This window comes from Trichinella spiralis, assembly GCF_000181795.1.
Source record: "Trichinella spiralis strain ISS 195 chromosome Unknown Scfld1557, whole genome shotgun sequence".
Classification (NCBI taxonomy): domain Eukaryota; kingdom Metazoa; phylum Nematoda; class Enoplea; order Trichinellida; family Trichinellidae; genus Trichinella; species Trichinella spiralis.
Genome location: NW_003528496.1, coordinates 431,615 through 446,770, shown reverse-complemented (window position 1 = coordinate 446,770; position 15,156 = coordinate 431,615). Strand labels below are relative to the sequence as shown.

The following is a 15,156-nucleotide window of genomic DNA, read 5'->3' as shown; positions in this document are numbered from 1 at the left end:
TGTCACGTTAATTTTAATTGGTTGTCGATAACAGTTGCTTTTCTTTGTTGCACATAACTTATAAAAGGTAAACAAGTAGGCAAATAGGTGAAAATGTGCTTGATTGAACGATCTCGTCGCAGCTTGGCGCGGCGTGCTCAGTATATTTCTGCACTCTGTCGTAGGTTATAATGGCTGGCACATTAGGTTATCACAAAGTTAGTTGTTAGTTGTTAGTTATCGCAAATAAAATATTTTTTAATTTAATAATTTCCGTGCTATGTAAGTAATAAGGTTTTCCCTTTTCTGTAAAATTTAGCCTAGGAATGGATGAGTGGTTGATAAGGAAACCGGTAAAAAGGGAAGTGGCTGAAATGGAGTCTCAAAAATGTTCCACTGCAGGTGATGTGAATAATAAAAGAAAAATTGATGTAAATGAGTCAGCAAATTTTCAATTGTCAAATCGACGAAAAGTAATAAGAAAATATGATATTGACTATTTAAAATTTGGATTTACGTGGAATGGTGACCATAAAGATCCACGTCCTCTTTGTGTTATTTGCTATGAAATTTTCGCAAATAAGAGCATGCGACCAAATAAACTACTTCGACATATTGAAACAAAGCACATGGATCTCAAAAGCAATCCGCTTCAATTTTTTGAAAGCAAATTAAAGGAATTGAATGCGTCACAATGTGCACTTTCTCATTTCACCAATGTTAATGAAAAAGCTATGCATGCCTCATATCTTATTAGCTTGCGAATTGCACAATCTGGTCAGCCTCACACAATTGGCGAATCTTTAGTACTTCCATCGATAAAGGATGCTGTCGGAGTTCTGTTTGGTGGCACGTACTTGAAAGAGATTGAATTAATTCCACTTTCTAACGACACAGCTGCACGCAGAATCGAAGATATGGCGAAATGGGTGGAAGATCAGCTTATTAGCAGGGTCAAAGGAAGTAAATTTTTTTCCCTGCAGCTGGATGAGTCCACGGATATACAAGGCTTATTCCAATTGATTGAATTTAACCGTTTTGTATGGAACAGTCAGCCGCATGAGGATATACTGTTTTGTGAACCAATTATTCAGGGTACTAGTGAGGAAATATTTGAAACTCTTGACGCTTATGTAAAATCGAAGGAGCTGGACTGCGATAACTGTGTTGGTATATGTACGGATGGTGCACGGGCAATGTGTGGTAAGAACAGTGGTGTTGTGACACGCGTTCTTAAACAAAGTCCTAATGCTTCATGGACTCACTGCAGCATTCATAGAGAAGCATGGGTATCAAAAACTATATCAGACGATTTAAAACATGTTTTAAACACTGCCGTGAAAATCATCAACTTCATTAAGAGTAAACCGTTACGGTCTCGCTTATTTGAAAAACTGTGCGAAGAGATGGGAAGCTGCCACAAATCTCTTATTTTCCATTCTGAAGTACGTTGGCTGTCAAGGGGTAAAGGGCTAACAAGACTTGTTGAACTCCGCAAAGAAGTTGCAATATTTCTGAAAGGACAAAGTGATTACTCGAAAGTATTGCGGGATGAGAAATTCATTCTTAAGCTCACTTATTTGGCAGACATATTTTCGAATTTAAATGAACTAAATTTATATCTACAAGGGATGGACGCAGCTGACATATTTTCAGTACATGATAAGATTCAGGGTTTTATGAAAAAACTTTATTTATGGAAAAAAAATGTTAAAGACGGAAATTATTGCTGTTTCCAGACATTGGCAACTTTCATCGTCGAAAAAGAAGCGACACTATATGAGAACTTAATTTCTTAATATGATAGTTGCACTTCTAGATTCGTTGAAAGAAAGTTTTGATTATTACTTCAGTGAAGAAATGAAATTCTGTGATAAAAATATCTGTATTGTGAGTCCATTTCAGAGTGATGTTGTGGCTACTGGCATATCTACGAAGGCAGACGAAGAATTAATCGATTTGTCCGAAGATTATTCGTTTAAAATGAGTTTTGATCGTAAGAGATTAATACAGTTTTGGCTATCAGTACAAAACACATATCCAACTCTTTCCACCGCAGCATTAAAAGTGCTGCTTTCTTTTACTACTTCGTACATGCGCGAAATTGGATTTATAGCAATGATTGGAATTAAAACCAAATTACGAAATAAGCTGCAATTATCCAACAACTTGCGTCTAAAACTAACACATATTAGTGTGGACGTCGAAGAAGTCATCGGACAAAACGGAAAACAAGCTAATTGTCCGCATACACCGCGTTATGCATCCCACTAACAAACATATACATTAAAATTAGATGTATTCATTAAAAAAATTTAAAAGTATAAAACTTATATGTTTTACTGAAATATATCCTTGCCTTTTAAAAAATGCATTGCAAACCGGTGGGTCGCAAAAACTTATAGTAGTCCAAAGTGGGTCGCAGTCCAGAAAAGTTTGAGAACCACTGAGCTAATAAAATAGCAGAAGTCATTAGCCAATTACCGATCAATCATGTGCAACCTATCAGCGTACAGCGAATCACAAAAAGGGGGCGGAGTTTGGGGAAATTGGGACGCGGATCTGTTCAGACTAGCCCAACAAACAAATTTGAACTACATTACAATATATACAATGGACAAAAATTAACTATACAATAATAATTAATAAAATATATATAACATTGATAAGTAGTGCAGAGGTGCTGTAATCATACACGTGCAGGAGTATAATAAGATATGGTACTTAAAAAATGTTCTATGCTAATTTCATTACGAAAACTTATTATACCTGCAAGCGAAGCTACTCCAACTCCAACATGTGTCATTACGATTTCTGCGCTTCAGGGTGTAGCACTGACATCTACATACCAATTTTTGTTGGTTTCTTTGTGCAGTGACGAACTGAATTACATCATTATTTTCCTCCATCATTTAAAAAATCTCAAAGCAACGTTAAGGAAAAGAAGAAAAAAGTTAATGCTAAACACAGCAATAAAAAAAATAGAATTTGCAGTCTTGAATTTTCTTTTAAATAGCTTACGCACCGTTCCGGTTGATTTGTTTAGCTCAGTTAGCTGCGTCCAGCTTTATGCTCAACTGCATTTTACTTTCTGCTTAATGGTGTACTTGTCGCTTACTGCAGTATTAGTAATAACGGAATCATTTCCGTGTCCATTTCCTGTTCATTGCTGTCCAGTCCAGAAAATCGTATGCATCCGAATTTCAGAATCATAGAATCATTCTGAAGAGTAGCTAAAGGCGATTTTACTAAAACGGGAAAATGTACAATTGGGAAATTGTCGACAGCTGCAGTTTTCAGCTGAAGCTGGGAGTGGTGATTGTTGAATATTAGCACTAAAATATTTTGTCATTTCAGCTGTAGCGTTCTCTGAAAATGTTTCTGGTTTCCAAAAGAATTTAGTCTTTCCAATATTTCTTTCGCTCCTGTTCACAAGAGTTATTGTTTTTATTCTTATGATTCAGTAAAATAAAAAATAAAATCTGGAATTTTGTTTAAAATAAAAATTTGTGGTTATAAATTTTGTGTAAATTGTATTAAATGTGTTTTTCAATATCTAATGTAAGCCGACATCTGGGTTGACTAAACATTCAAGTTGCAATTGTTGTATTACGATGATAACCAAATGTTGAACATTCCACATCGAAAAGGATCTGTTGGATTTCGAAATCATTTTACCAAACAAAACTGAAAGCGAAGAAAATTATTTTTCATCTCAAGTTCACTCCATCATGGGTAGGAACGTTATCTTCCTTAAGCACTGCATATGTTCCGCCAAAGTATGATCATTGCTGATTATTTTTGTCGGCAGGCATGAAGCACATATTGATCTTTCATTTGATGCCTTTTCATTCCCACTGTTGAGAATGAACAGTATCAGTGGGTTCAGTGTCTTGGTCACACAATGGATCCATTTGAGAAAGCGTCTGTCTGTAGCATTGTAAAATTCCAGACCACCAATATCCTTGTTTGAATTTGTGCCTTGGGCATTTCTATAGTATCCACTGACATCACATTATACCGATATTCTGTGAAAATGTTCTCAGGTGTTGCGGAGCAGCAGCATGCATAAAACTGAAAATACTTTTTGCTTGCTTAGGGGAAATGTAACTGCTGCACGTGTGTTGGTGTTGTGAAATTTAAGAAAACCCTTTGTGCTGAATTTTGACATGACTAATGATAATCACTTTACAGCTTTCTTCATTGTCAAGCTAGTAAACAAGGCTAGCTTTGCTGCTATCGTAAAAAGTCATTACGTGTCGACTTATGAAAACGATGAATGACCCAGATAAGCAGTTCATTTGTTGCTTCTATATTTTTTGCAGAATGATGGAATTCGATAATAAAGATATTCAATTTGTGAAGAACAAGGTCCTCAATTCTATTTTTCTTCAATTTACTTCTCAGTGGTCATCACTAGCTTGTGCTATTTCTGTGCCGTAAATTTGAGATATATTTTCGAATGATGGAAATAAATAATGATGAAATTCAGTTTGTATCTCAAACAATCAACATAAACTAATACACAAAGGTTGATGCTACAGGCTCAAGCGCACAAATCATACTGATAAATACTGGTTGTGAACAAACATGCAAACAGTGGATTAATGTAGCACATTATTATTGTAATATTGCAGGCAATTTATTTTTTCAACATAAAGATTAGCTGGTTGGCATGGCACAATTTTTCTTAATTTAGAAAAAGATTTTTTCATATTTACCGTTATTATTGTACTGTCCATATTTGCCCTTGGTATATACTGTTATATAATCCAGATTGGATCATTATTGTAAAATAAGAATTTGTATATTTCATATTTGCTTACGTATGAAGCTCTTATATGGAATGACAGAAAAGTATCTGTGCAAAACAGTATGCTCATCAGCCTAGGACAGACACTACTAAACAACGAAGACGGCCCTCAGATCAAAAATCTGGTGTTGATCCCCGAAGATAACTTTACTTGAGCGCGCTGCACGCCGCGAGTGGTGGTTGAGCGGTTCACTGGTCGCGATGATGTTGACCAAGCTGCTCGGTTTCAGACCTCCACGGCCAGTTGCTATGTTGATGGTAGTGGAACAAGTCGACGTAGGCGATAACAGAGCGGCTCTCCCATCCAGGGGAGAATATTCTGGACGGATCGGCGCTGAACATGTCAGGGTAACACACTTTCCAGTCTCCGTGCGCAGGGCGTGGTCAGGGCAGGAATGCTTTGAACCCACTGCCCTGAAGATCACTATTGCAGCAATCCGCCAAACGCAGTCAGGGCCAGCAGAATCCCATATAGCGCTCAGGATTAACCGGTTGTTCGTCGAACAACGACCGCTTGCACAAGCAATCCAGTTGCGGTAATGATGAAGACATTACAAGGCCATCAACGTGGCGGGTTAAGGGACGATCAAAGAGGCTGAACCCTGGAAACTCTGCGGCAGCTTAGGGAAGTTTAGATCAGCTCCTTCATAGCGCGCGCTCCCCACGATGTCTGAGCTGTTCCATTGGCGGTTAACGTCAGCCACCAGCAGTGCCGCTAATTCTTGGGCTCGATATTATTGCTATGAAAATGCCACAATAGGGCAGTGTAGTAGAACGCAATGTTTTACGTCGTATTACGAGTGGAAGTATGTGAAAACAGTAGTAAGGTGTGGTAATATGCAGTAAATAAGAGTGTGGCAGTATTGGACGATCCAAAAGAAGGACGAAGAAAGAACTAGAAGATCTAGATTCTAGAATATGAAAGACGAATGGAATTGAGAAGAGAGAAGAAAGAAGACAAGAAGCTGATAAAAATATTGTGACGAGCTACGTGGTTGGAAGTTGGTGTAACTCAGTTAAGAAAGACGATCTTGTGTGCAGTGTCTATTGCTCTTTGTCCGTGTCTTGCGCTCTATGAACAGTATGATAAATTGCCAAATTTTGCGTTAACTTGCTTGTTTGGGAACGAGAGGGATCGCCGTTGGATAAGATCTTATAAGCCGGGAAGAGAATACATACAGTCCACTAGTAAACATCTGACTAGAAAGTTAAAGCCCACTGAACCTGAACATCAGTTCTGACAGAAGCCATTTGTCAGTACATGATTAATGCAATTTTTTGCAGACTTAATGACTACTACTAAATTTATTCTGTTATTGATATAGCATTTGCATTTCACAAAGTAAACTACATTAGACTCAAAGTTGATAATTTATTTTAAAACACGAAGATAGTATAGCACTATTCAAGTACGTTTCTTTATCAGGAATGCATATAAAAGTTATAGAAAAGTACAATTTCGAGAATCCACACACCATCACACATCTTGCAATAATGATGCATGAGTGTGTGCAGTTAGAAGTTCCAAGTTAGAGACAGCCTTTGCTTGCATTCTTTTTCTGATTTTTTTCAACCTTTCTTGTGGCATATAATGACAAATGCATATGGCAGTAACCATCAAGAAACAGTCAATCAAATTAAATAAACAAATGCGGAAGAATTCATCATCAACTGTGTTGACTTGCTCTAAATTGTGCGCAGCATTTGAAGAAGTTTCAAAAGGCATATTGTTTCATGTTTTCACATTTAGATTTTAGATGATATGTAAGCTGTTGATGAATTCAACAATTCATTTTTGATATTTTTGTCTGGAAAGGCAATGATTGTAGCATTTATTGCGCCTTCATATTTTATCCATTGCGCACTGATTATTGAATTACTTTCAATTATATATGACCAGAATTAATTATAAAAGTAAATTTTATTGATTATATATAATAAAACTAAGTCATAAATATTGAGAAATATCAGTGATAGTTCATAAATTTGATTATTAGTTAGATTATGCATAAAATCAGATTAACCATAACAAGGGATAAAACAAAAAAAACCACATGGCAGTGGTGAAGCAACATACACCATACATGTGATTAGTGTATTCATTGTGATGTGGTACTTCATACAACGTGCCATAAACATACACTGGCGGTTGTCCATAAGGTGCATAAATCTTGACCTCGGCTTTTTTGCGTTGAATCACGTTGCGCAAATCATTCACCCAAAGTCTCAATTCTTCGCTGGTGTCACATTTGAAAAAATGATTTTTCTCTGCATCGACAATAACAAATGCGTTCTCCAATTTTTGATTAGAAACCAGTAATTCTTGGCATGCATATCCTGCCAAAACTTTAACATTTGCATTGCCAAGAAAAATTTGTCTGCAACTTGTTGGCTGATTCAGATCATCCTTGAATTCCAATAAGCCATTCTCGTACAGCACCAACCAGCCCTTTATCAAGTTGTCAGGATTTGTCTCTTCAAGTCGATAAATCCAATTCGCTCGGCGAATCAACGAAGCACTGTTGTCAGCAGAGTGCAGCATTGTCGATAGAGCACAAAGCAATTAAACTCTTTTCCGTTAACAAAAGAGCCATCATAGCTAACTTTAAACAGTTTAAAGCAAAGCATTTTAAACACCACTTAATTGTTTAAAGTTTAAACATTAACAATTTTCCTGACATTCACCAAATGAAGGACAATAAATATATTTTAAAATTGAACTACGTTACATACAAGAAATTATATTATTGATTGTTTATTATATGAAAATTTTGAATGATTACGTTAATATCTCAAACATTCACGTAAATGGCACTTCTGCATCGTTTGAGTGATGAAATCACTTCTGGAAACCTGATTACCAGGTAGAGAACAACATATTCACAGGATTCACTATCATTAAACAGGGAATTAATCATTGTCCTCAGTCGATCATCAACATGGGTTGACGTTTCGAGATCCTTTTTCAGAATGCTCTGAAGTATTCCAATTTGAAATTCCAAAATTGAATGAATATTTTGCGCAGTCATTAATTAAACCCCGATGGCAGTCGAAGAAGCGACCCTACTACCGGAATAGCATCTGAATTTGTTGCCAATATAGATGCACATATACGAACACCAAGAAATGTGTACTTTTGTGTGTGGAATCGAGTACCAGTTTGTGCGAAAAGTGAGTGACTTTGCAAATCGACTGGCCAATCGTTGAAAATGCGTTATCCTGTATGCATCTGTTGTCATGCAGTAAAACGCATTTGAGTCGTACGCAATTGAAGGTAACAGAATTACAGTCGATTCAGATATACCGCACAATCCACATACTACAGTCTACTTATCTCTATAATTCGTAGAAGTTTTGCTGACTATGCATTATAAATATTACCATCGAAAAATGTAGAAATTACCAAAACACTTCTACTTTTGTTTTGTCGCAAAATAAAATTTATCATACAGGAATGCACAGCACAAAGCACTGCAAGGAAGTAATCATATATACGTACTGTGAATATTTATTATACCAATTTGATCAGTATTAAAAAAAACTTTTTATAATTCCATATTTTATTGCACCACAACGAAGTTACGTGAAATGTGATAGCAATAAGCCAAATAATAGGAACAAACAAAAATAATAGGAAATAAAACATTGATCTTTATTTTTCATCATTCAACAATGACAACAACAATAAACAAACAATACAATTAGTAGAACAAAATTAAAAAAGTGAAAACAAAGCAAAACGGAAAAGACGAAAAGCTATATGCTTTATGTTTGGTAAAGAGGCATGAATGACCAGTGTAAAGGCTGCTTCAGTAGACACCATGCACAGCGTTGTAAAAAGCAACCTACCAGGTGGATCTGCACTGTGATATTTCAAAAATTTATAAAAGAAAATTATTCCTTCTACAGATTTAACAGTGCAGATGTTCATTCAGATGTATTCAGATATTCAGATGATTCAAGTATGTGATGTCTAGATGTAATATTCAGATGAAATACGAAGAATTCACAATACTGCTACGGATGTGACGTATCGGCACATAAATGCCATCGCTGCCGTAAATGTGGAAATGCACGCAAAGGTACTGTGTCACACAATTATCTTGTTACGTGTTCTCTCCGCATATGCTGTTGTAGTACCTTATTGAGTACCACTTCGCAATGGTAGGTAGATAAGTTCACAGGTAGCCGAAGGCAATCCAAATGAGGGTCTCACCGGTGAAATGGTACACAATACATCGGTACCCCAAAGATTCCTAGTTGAAATATGCGTCCTAGTCAACAAATTAATGGATGGACCCTATGCTATCTTGTATACTAGTATGATACAACACTCACATTCAGTGTCTCTTTCACTGGGCCAAGTAGATCCATACACACTGGTTAAATCTTCATCGGTGACCGCAACTTCTTCAAATGAGATCTGCGGCTGGCGCAGATGTCACAGGTTCGGCACCACTATTCCATGTCCTTCTGTTGCTAAATCCAGAAACACGGCCGGCAGAGTTTAGTAAGAATCTTCGCCACTGCCAGCTATGTGGCTATCAAGTGGTTGCGGGCAGCTTCTAAGATTTTTGGAATGTGCCTGTGCTGAACAACCTGCTGTAGCTTCATGTCTCCGGGATCTGGTACTTCCTAGATTCGGCACAGCACACCATGGGAAATCTTTACCTGGTTTTGCTGCGACCACAGGTTTCTGAACATGGCACAAATTTCGAGTGCCTTCTGAAGCCACCTTTTTTCCGTTGCCCACAGTCTCATGTAGGAGCATCTGGACAATCTGCTGCTACCGCCTAATGTCGTCACCGGTTCTTGGCACTATGGAGGATACCTGCACTGTTCTGCCCATCCACGTTCATCACTTTCTTTGATAAGTGTTGCATTTGCGTGAGCGTTGAAATTTCCTGTTGGCAATGTGCCTTGTAAACCGCTTCTGTTGCTATTGCGCCGATAAATCGAGTAACCAAGTTTGGTCGTAACAGCTTTACGCCTTAGCTTAGCCACGTCCTGGACTTATTTTTTTATTCGACTGGTAGACACGTTGACACACACCATGAATGCATTCGGTTAGTTCCAACAAGGATTCCTCATTCCCATATGTGTTCAGGAGCTTCTTCATTTTATCGAACTAATTTTCTCTTCTTCGAGCAAGAATACACTGGATTAAAATTTTTATTAGAACGTGCTACCAACAACCACTGTATTTATGCGCACCACGAGCGACTAGAAAGAGAACACCAACACAACCAAATGAGCAACATTTTACACGAAACTGAATTGGCGGACAGCGAGATCACGGGAACAGCGGCCGCCACTGTGACGACGCGAAGGGAAGGAGGAGAGGACCTCGCGCAACTGTTGCGGCCGTTTAAGGAACTGCTGACGAGCAATACTCCTGCGGCTGCGAAGAGAGCACCTCTCCAGCAGCAACGGCGGCGGCAAAAGAGAGAGAGCAGGCGTTGTTGGACATGCGGCTGAATGTGGCTGAATTACCAGGGGGTGCCAAGGCTCCTCCTACGATGAGCGTACGGCATTTACAAGGTAAATATTGACCGTTCCTTTCTCGTCCATGTCATACGGTCCCCTAAGATCAATATCATGATTGTGGAGGGCTCTGTGGGTGGTGCCAGGTGCAACATGCTCGTGGAGACTGCGTTTGCAGTAACTCTGGGGGACTAAAAGTTCATACCGGACTTGAAGACCCTGTAGAACGTCCTGAAACTTGCTATTTGGCTGGAAACAGCAATCGGGAGTAACTTGAAGGTCATGAACGCGTATGTCACTGAGATTACACTTGGGGAATTGGTGACCGTTCAGCACACCGCTTTGTGGGAAAGGGGACTTTTCCATAAGATTCTGCTTGGATGGGACTCCATGCGGTACCACGGATGCATCCCGGACCCAACGGCAGGCTATCTGAGGATGCAGCAAGGTAACATTCCATTCAGGAAGTCCCACGCCGTTGCATGCGATATCCCCGCAGCCCGAGCTTATAGCTCACAGCCGAGTTAGAAAAGCAGTGGAAAAAATACTTTCCGGTGAGCAAGAGGCGAATGGAAAGCACCGAACAGCGCTGGTAGCAATCGTGAGAGAGTTCGCGGACGTGCTGTCCACGTCGTATGAGGACCTCAGGCAGACAAGCGTGATACGCCACGCCATCCACACCGGCGACGCCAAACCAGTGAGATGCTTTCCAAGGCGGATTCCCTACCACAAGTGAACGCAGGTGGAAGCCCTCCTGCATGAAATGCTGATGGAAGACGTCGTAGAGCCATCAAGCAACCTCTTGGTATCCTTTATTGCCGTCGTGAAGAAGGTCGGTTTTATGTGGACTACAGGCAGTTGAACGGCGTCACCCGGAAGGACGCCCACCCGCTCCCGAGGATTGATGACACTTTGGATGCGTTGGCGGGGTGCAATGATTCTTGACTCCAGACCTGGAAAGCGGCTACTGGCAGGTTCAGGTGGAAGAACATGATCAGGAGAAGACGGCCTTCATAACCCTTTTGAGCCTGTACCAGGTCAAAGTGATGCCCTTTGAACTGTGCAACGAGCCGGCCACCTTTCAGAGGGTCCTGGAGATGCCTGGTGGATTCCGACTGTTTGGTATACCTGGACGACGTCATCGTATTCGGCAAGACAGCCAAATATAATATACAGCACTGTTGCGCGAGGTGTTTCACCGTCTCCGGGAAATGAGCCTGAAAGTGAAACCTGAGAAATGCCGGCTCATGAAAAGGAAGGTAGCATATCGGAAATAGGAATCACTACGGACCCAAGCAAAACCTGTGCAGTGCAGGAGTGGCCGACACCGACTTACGTGACAGAGTTGTGGCAGTTCCTAGGGCTGGCGTCGTACAACCGCAAGTTTGTCAACGGCTTTGCGAACGTCGTCGCCCCGCTACACCGGCTGTTGGAAAAAGGGCCGAGTGGGACTGGTCGAAAGCCTGTCAGTCCGCTTTTGACGCACTGAAGTACCACCATACATCTGCGCCCGTCCTCGCCTATTCGGACTTCCATCGGCAGTTCATTGTCGACGTGGACGCCAGCGGAGACGGCCTTGGGGCGGTGCTGAGCCAGAGGGAAGGGAAAACGGAAAGAGTTTTGGCGTATGCGAGTCGCACGATGACCAAAGCAGAGCGTCAGTATTGCGCGACTCAGAAAGAAATGCTCAGTTTGGTGTGGGCCTTGCGAGAGCATTGGCCATAACTTTATGGCCAGCGATTCCTGGTGCGCACGGACCATAACTGCCTGCGATGGTTGAGGAACTTCAAGGAACCAGAGGGTCAGGTAGACCGATGGCTGGAAAGCCTGGCAGAGCTGGACTTTGAATTGCAACACCGCAGTACATGCGCAGTGCGAGGTGCCCCACGCGGACCCGATGACGTGGATCAGAGATTCAGGAGCCAGTTGTTGGCCGCCCAGCAGGCAGATCCAGAGATCCAACTACTGTGGCAGTGGTTGATGGCGCGAGCAGGCCGGTGGAATGTCCTATGGAGTGTAGCCGCGACATGCACGTGCTGTGGCATCAGCGGCGCAGTTGAATGGAGGAAGATGGCCTCATCTGTCGATATCGCCGCAGACTCACGGCTGAGGAAGGAGCTAAGCAGGTTCTGGTACCGCAAGCTCTCAGGAATGAAGTCATGCGGTCGATGCACGACATGAGTGGGCAGACTACGGACATGACTTCTGAGAGATTAACGTCCGTGGGTGAGCCCTGATAAACGCAGGAGAGGTGGATGCGACAGGTTCCCAAAATATGAAATAGCCGAAGTCGAGATAAACGTCCGACTGTCGTCCCTTGAGCTTCCTGAGATCAAAGGGACGGCACTGAACTTCAGGGATTCTGGGACTGGTTCACAGACAGCATCTACAAGCAAAAGGATCTTTCTGATGGAGCCAAGCTGAGATATTGGTGTGGCTTTCTAACAGGCGGTGCATTAGGATCAATCAATAACAGCCTGTCCTCCTCGAACGCTGACTACGAGGTAGCAGTGCAGAGGTTGAAAGAACGTTCCAACCGGTAGTACAATGCAGTGAGAAAATTGGAAGTCGATTTGCTCAGCATCACCACCGACGAATGAACGACGGGGAGGCTGTCTGACCCCATCAACCGCAACGTAATTGCTCTGACGGCAATGGGGAAGGATCCCCGCAATGCCGAGCTTTCAGCGGCAGAATTTCTGATCATTGCTGGCAGGAATAAGCTCTCCGCCGCGACTAGGCTCGAATGGGATAAGCTGGTGAAGGCCGACAAGAAGTCGCGGTCTAACTAGACAGCATTCCAGTGGTTTAGAGTTGACCACGCGGCGAGTTGAATCATTCCGTTCGCCAGAGTGCTGCCGACCTTTATGCAAAGAAAGTAAATAGTGTATCAGACACCATCATACGAGAACAACCGCTCGAACTCTTCTAGTGCTCTATCGGACTGTGCATTTTCTAGTTCAGAGTGGATTCCAATTGCCTCGAGCTGCCAGAACTTCCTCAAGATGTGGTCGCAGTCCAAGTCAACATACTTGTCAGCTGGGACGTTTTTCCAAATATGGGTGTATTTCCCTTAAATTACCTTATATGCATATAAATAATCATTTACCATTTTTTAAAACACCGTTTTTTATGTCGAGTAACAGTGTTAGCTAACTTTTACTGCGTAAAAGAACTGCAACAATAATAAAGGGGTAGAACCGATTTCCCCTTTGACTCCCCCTTCTTTTTCGCAGTAAAATTTCATTAGTAGCTACTATGACGCGCGTCTCTAAATTTCATTTGTTGTCACTCCTCTGCATTTTATTTGTCAAGTATTATTTTATTGTATTTGTCAAATTTTATTTCTAACCTTTTGACCGTTTTATTATAATTTTGTTGTTCTCAGACTGAGAAAAGCAAGGGAAAGAAATTACGATGAAAAAATAAAAAAACAAAACAAAACAAAACAGTACAATACAGATGCAATGCAATACAGTACAAATATAATACAACCCACCACTTGAATGGTTGCATTAACCTTACTAAATTTTTATGCGTTAAGTTTATATTGTAATTCATATTTTAATTACATGAAGTAACAGAAAGCGCTTCAGAAGTAAGCAAATGTATAGTTCAGAAATTTCCATTTTACAACAGCAAGCAAATCTAAACTTTATTTATTACAATATATAACATGGACAAGATGCGCAATACAACAATAATGTATAAAAATGGAAAAAAGTCCATTTCTAAACTTGTAGGCACTGTGCCACGGTAACCAACTAATTGTTATATTGAAAAAATTGATTTCCTGTAATATTGCAATAATAATGTGCTACAATAAGCCATTGTTTGTATCTTTATTCACAACCCGTATTTGTCATTATGATTTCTGTACTTGAGCGTGTGGCATCTCCCTTTGTGTATTGGCTTATGTCGGTTCTTTGAGAAACAAACTGAAATTCATTATTATTTATTCTCATCATTCGAAAACACATCTCAAACCTACGACACGGAAAATAGCACAAGCTAATAATATGCACTGGGGAGTAAAATAAATGAAAAATAGAATTGACAGTCTTGTTTTATTCAAATTAAATATCTTTATTATCCAATTGCATTGTTCTACAAAAATACAGAAGTAACAAATGAACAGCCTGAAGAAGAGATAACTGAACAAAGAGATGTTAAATAAACGTGTTTATCTAAGTCATTAATTGTTTTCATAATTTGACATGTAATGACTTTTTACGATGCCAACAGAGCTAGTCTTGACAATGAAGAAAGTTCTGTACTAATTATTGTGGGCCAGGTCAACAGCATTCAGCAGGAAGTGTTTTCTGAAATTTCACTAGACCAGTGTTTCTCAACCTGTGTCAGCGCACGCCCCCCTTAATAAAAGTTCGGCAGTTAATGCCCCCCCTCTAATAAAAAGTAGTACGGTATGTATTCAGTGTACGCAAAGCAACATTTTGCTTCATGGTTGCATCAAGCCAAGCTAGTTTCCACAGTAAAACATTCCTGAATGATTCACAATAAAAATTTAATGAGAATATTGACAATGCTTATTTGCGACTAAGTTGTCTATTCTTGGTGGAGTGGGTGATAAGGTACATCGCAGGTCGCTCTCAACGTTTAGCCTGTTTCGATGTTGCGTATTAAGCGTCATGAGAGCTGAGAATCCCGTTTCACAAAGGTACGTTGAGGAAAAAGGAACCAATATACGTAAGCTTTGTGAACTTATTTTAGGATATTCTGCTTGTAACTTCCCCCAGAAGTTTTCTAATGGCATACTTTCAAAGCTGTCTTTAGCTAGGTTGTTTGAATTGCAATTCAATGACTTCTTCTTGAAGATCGTGTGAAAGGTCTTCGACATTAACTAAAAATGAATTTCTCAC

The 15,156-nt window shown here is 40.3% G+C and overlaps 8 protein-coding genes across 8 annotated transcripts; 5 read left to right on the top strand and 3 right to left on the bottom strand.

Moving 5' to 3' along the window:
* Positions 1-93: 93 nt before the first annotated feature.
* Tsp_04596 (zinc finger protein) lies at positions 94-1,770 on the top strand. Its single transcript, XM_003369123.1, has 3 exons — positions 94-164; positions 299-1,520; positions 1,696-1,770. The coding sequence occupies exons 1-3, from the start codon at positions 94-96 to the stop codon at positions 1,768-1,770; spliced, it is 1,368 nt and encodes a 455-aa protein (XP_003369171.1).
* Positions 1,771-1,949: 179 nt separating this feature from the next.
* Tsp_04595 (putative PH domain protein) lies at positions 1,950-7,334 on the bottom strand. The gene is made up of 4 exons (XM_003369122.1): positions 6,870-7,334; positions 3,883-4,053; positions 3,098-3,279; positions 1,950-2,154 (listed from the first exon to the last, which is right to left on the bottom strand). The coding sequence occupies exons 1-4, from the start codon at positions 7,332-7,334 to the stop codon at positions 1,950-1,952; spliced, it is 1,023 nt and encodes a 340-aa protein (XP_003369170.1).
* Positions 7,335-7,600: 266 nt separating this feature from the next.
* Positions 7,601-9,303, top strand: Tsp_04594 (conserved hypothetical protein). Its single transcript, XM_003369121.1, has 4 exons — positions 7,601-7,656; positions 8,702-8,754; positions 8,783-8,874; positions 8,977-9,303. The coding sequence occupies exons 1-4, from the start codon at positions 7,601-7,603 to the stop codon at positions 9,301-9,303; spliced, it is 528 nt and encodes a 175-aa protein (XP_003369169.1).
* Positions 9,304-9,889: 586 nt separating this feature from the next.
* On the top strand, positions 9,890-10,270 carry Tsp_04593 (hypothetical protein). Its single transcript, XM_003369120.1, has one exon. The coding sequence runs from the start codon at positions 9,890-9,892 to the stop codon at positions 10,268-10,270; it is 381 nt and encodes a 126-aa protein (XP_003369168.1).
* A 288-nt stretch (positions 10,271-10,558) lies between these two features.
* Positions 10,559-11,012, top strand: Tsp_04592 (conserved hypothetical protein). Its single transcript, XM_003369119.1, is given in 2 exon segments — positions 10,559-10,724; positions 10,741-11,012. 2 exon segments carry the CDS (start codon positions 10,559-10,561, stop codon positions 11,010-11,012), a joined length of 438 nt encoding a protein of 145 aa, XP_003369167.1.
* A 501-nt stretch (positions 11,013-11,513) lies between these two features.
* On the top strand, positions 11,514-12,039 carry Tsp_04591 (conserved hypothetical protein). The gene is made up of 2 exons (XM_003369118.1): positions 11,514-11,745; positions 11,768-12,039. Exons 1-2 carry the CDS (start codon positions 11,514-11,516, stop codon positions 12,037-12,039), a joined length of 504 nt encoding a protein of 167 aa, XP_003369166.1.
* A 144-nt stretch (positions 12,040-12,183) lies between these two features.
* Positions 12,184-14,005, bottom strand: Tsp_04590 (conserved hypothetical protein). The gene is given in 9 exon segments (XM_003369117.1): positions 12,184-12,466; positions 12,495-12,622; positions 12,751-12,892; positions 12,907-13,064; positions 13,096-13,139; positions 13,175-13,348; positions 13,434-13,545; positions 13,849-13,924; positions 13,953-14,005. The coding sequence occupies 9 exon segments, from the start codon at positions 14,003-14,005 to the stop codon at positions 12,184-12,186; spliced, it is 1,170 nt and encodes a 389-aa protein (XP_003369165.1).
* Positions 14,006-14,801: 796 nt separating this feature from the next.
* On the bottom strand, positions 14,802-15,125 carry Tsp_04589a (protein ZNF452; the record flags this gene model as incomplete). Its single annotated transcript, XM_003369116.1, has 1 exon — positions 14,802-15,125. A coding segment is annotated over one exon (324 nt), but the record flags the coding sequence as incomplete, so codon positions are not given.
* Positions 15,126-15,156: the final 31 nt, after the last annotated feature.

Excerpts from the sequence above, each read along its gene's own strand:
- Tsp_04594 (XM_003369121.1), top strand. The coding sequence starts at position 7,601 with ATGGCACTTCTGCATCGTTTGAGTGATGAAATCACTTCTGGAAACCTG. Across the intron at positions 7,657-8,701 it reads TCTGGAAACCTGATTACCAG|ATTTAACAGTGCAGATGTTC; the intron begins GTAGAGAACAAC and ends TTCCTTCTACAG. Across the intron at positions 8,875-8,976 it reads ATGTGGAAATGCACGCAAAG|GTAGCCGAAGGCAATCCAAA; the intron begins GTACTGTGTCAC and ends ATAAGTTCACAG.
- Tsp_04590 (XM_003369117.1), bottom strand. The coding sequence starts at position 14,005 with ATGGACTTTTTTCCATTTTTATACATTATTGTTGTATTGCGCATCTTG. Across the intron at positions 13,140-13,174 it reads GCGGTTGTTCTCGTATGATG|GTCGGCAGCACTCTGGCGAA; the intron begins GTGTCTGATACA and ends CTTTGCATAAAG. Across the intron at positions 13,065-13,095 it reads ATGATTCAACTCGCCGCGTG|TTAGACCGCGACTTCTTGTC; the intron begins GTCAACTCTAAA and ends AATGCTGTCTAG.
- Tsp_04591 (XM_003369118.1), top strand. The coding sequence starts at position 11,514 with ATGCCGGCTCATGAAAAGGAAGGTAGCATATCGGAAATAGGAATCACT.
- Tsp_04592 (XM_003369119.1), top strand. The coding sequence starts at position 10,559 with ATGAACGCGTATGTCACTGAGATTACACTTGGGGAATTGGTGACCGTT.
- Tsp_04595 (XM_003369122.1), bottom strand. The coding sequence starts at position 7,334 with ATGCTGCACTCTGCTGACAACAGTGCTTCGTTGATTCGCCGAGCGAAT. Across the intron at positions 3,280-3,882 it reads CTTTCTCAAATGGATCCATT|CTGAAAACTGCAGCTGTCGA; the intron begins GTGTGACCAAGA and ends TCCCAGCTTCAG. Across the intron at positions 2,155-3,097 it reads CCGTTATTACTAATACTGCA|ACGCAAGTTGTTGGATAATT; the intron begins GTAAGCGACAAG and ends TGTTAGTTTTAG.
- Tsp_04593 (XM_003369120.1), top strand. The coding sequence starts at position 9,890 with ATGTGTTCAGGAGCTTCTTCATTTTATCGAACTAATTTTCTCTTCTTC.
- Tsp_04596 (XM_003369123.1), top strand. The coding sequence starts at position 94 with ATGTGCTTGATTGAACGATCTCGTCGCAGCTTGGCGCGGCGTGCTCAG. Across the intron at positions 165-298 it reads ATTTCTGCACTCTGTCGTAG|CCTAGGAATGGATGAGTGGT; the intron begins GTTATAATGGCT and ends TGTAAAATTTAG. Across the intron at positions 1,521-1,695 it reads GACAAAGTGATTACTCGAAA|ACGGAAATTATTGCTGTTTC; the intron begins GTATTGCGGGAT and ends AAAATGTTAAAG.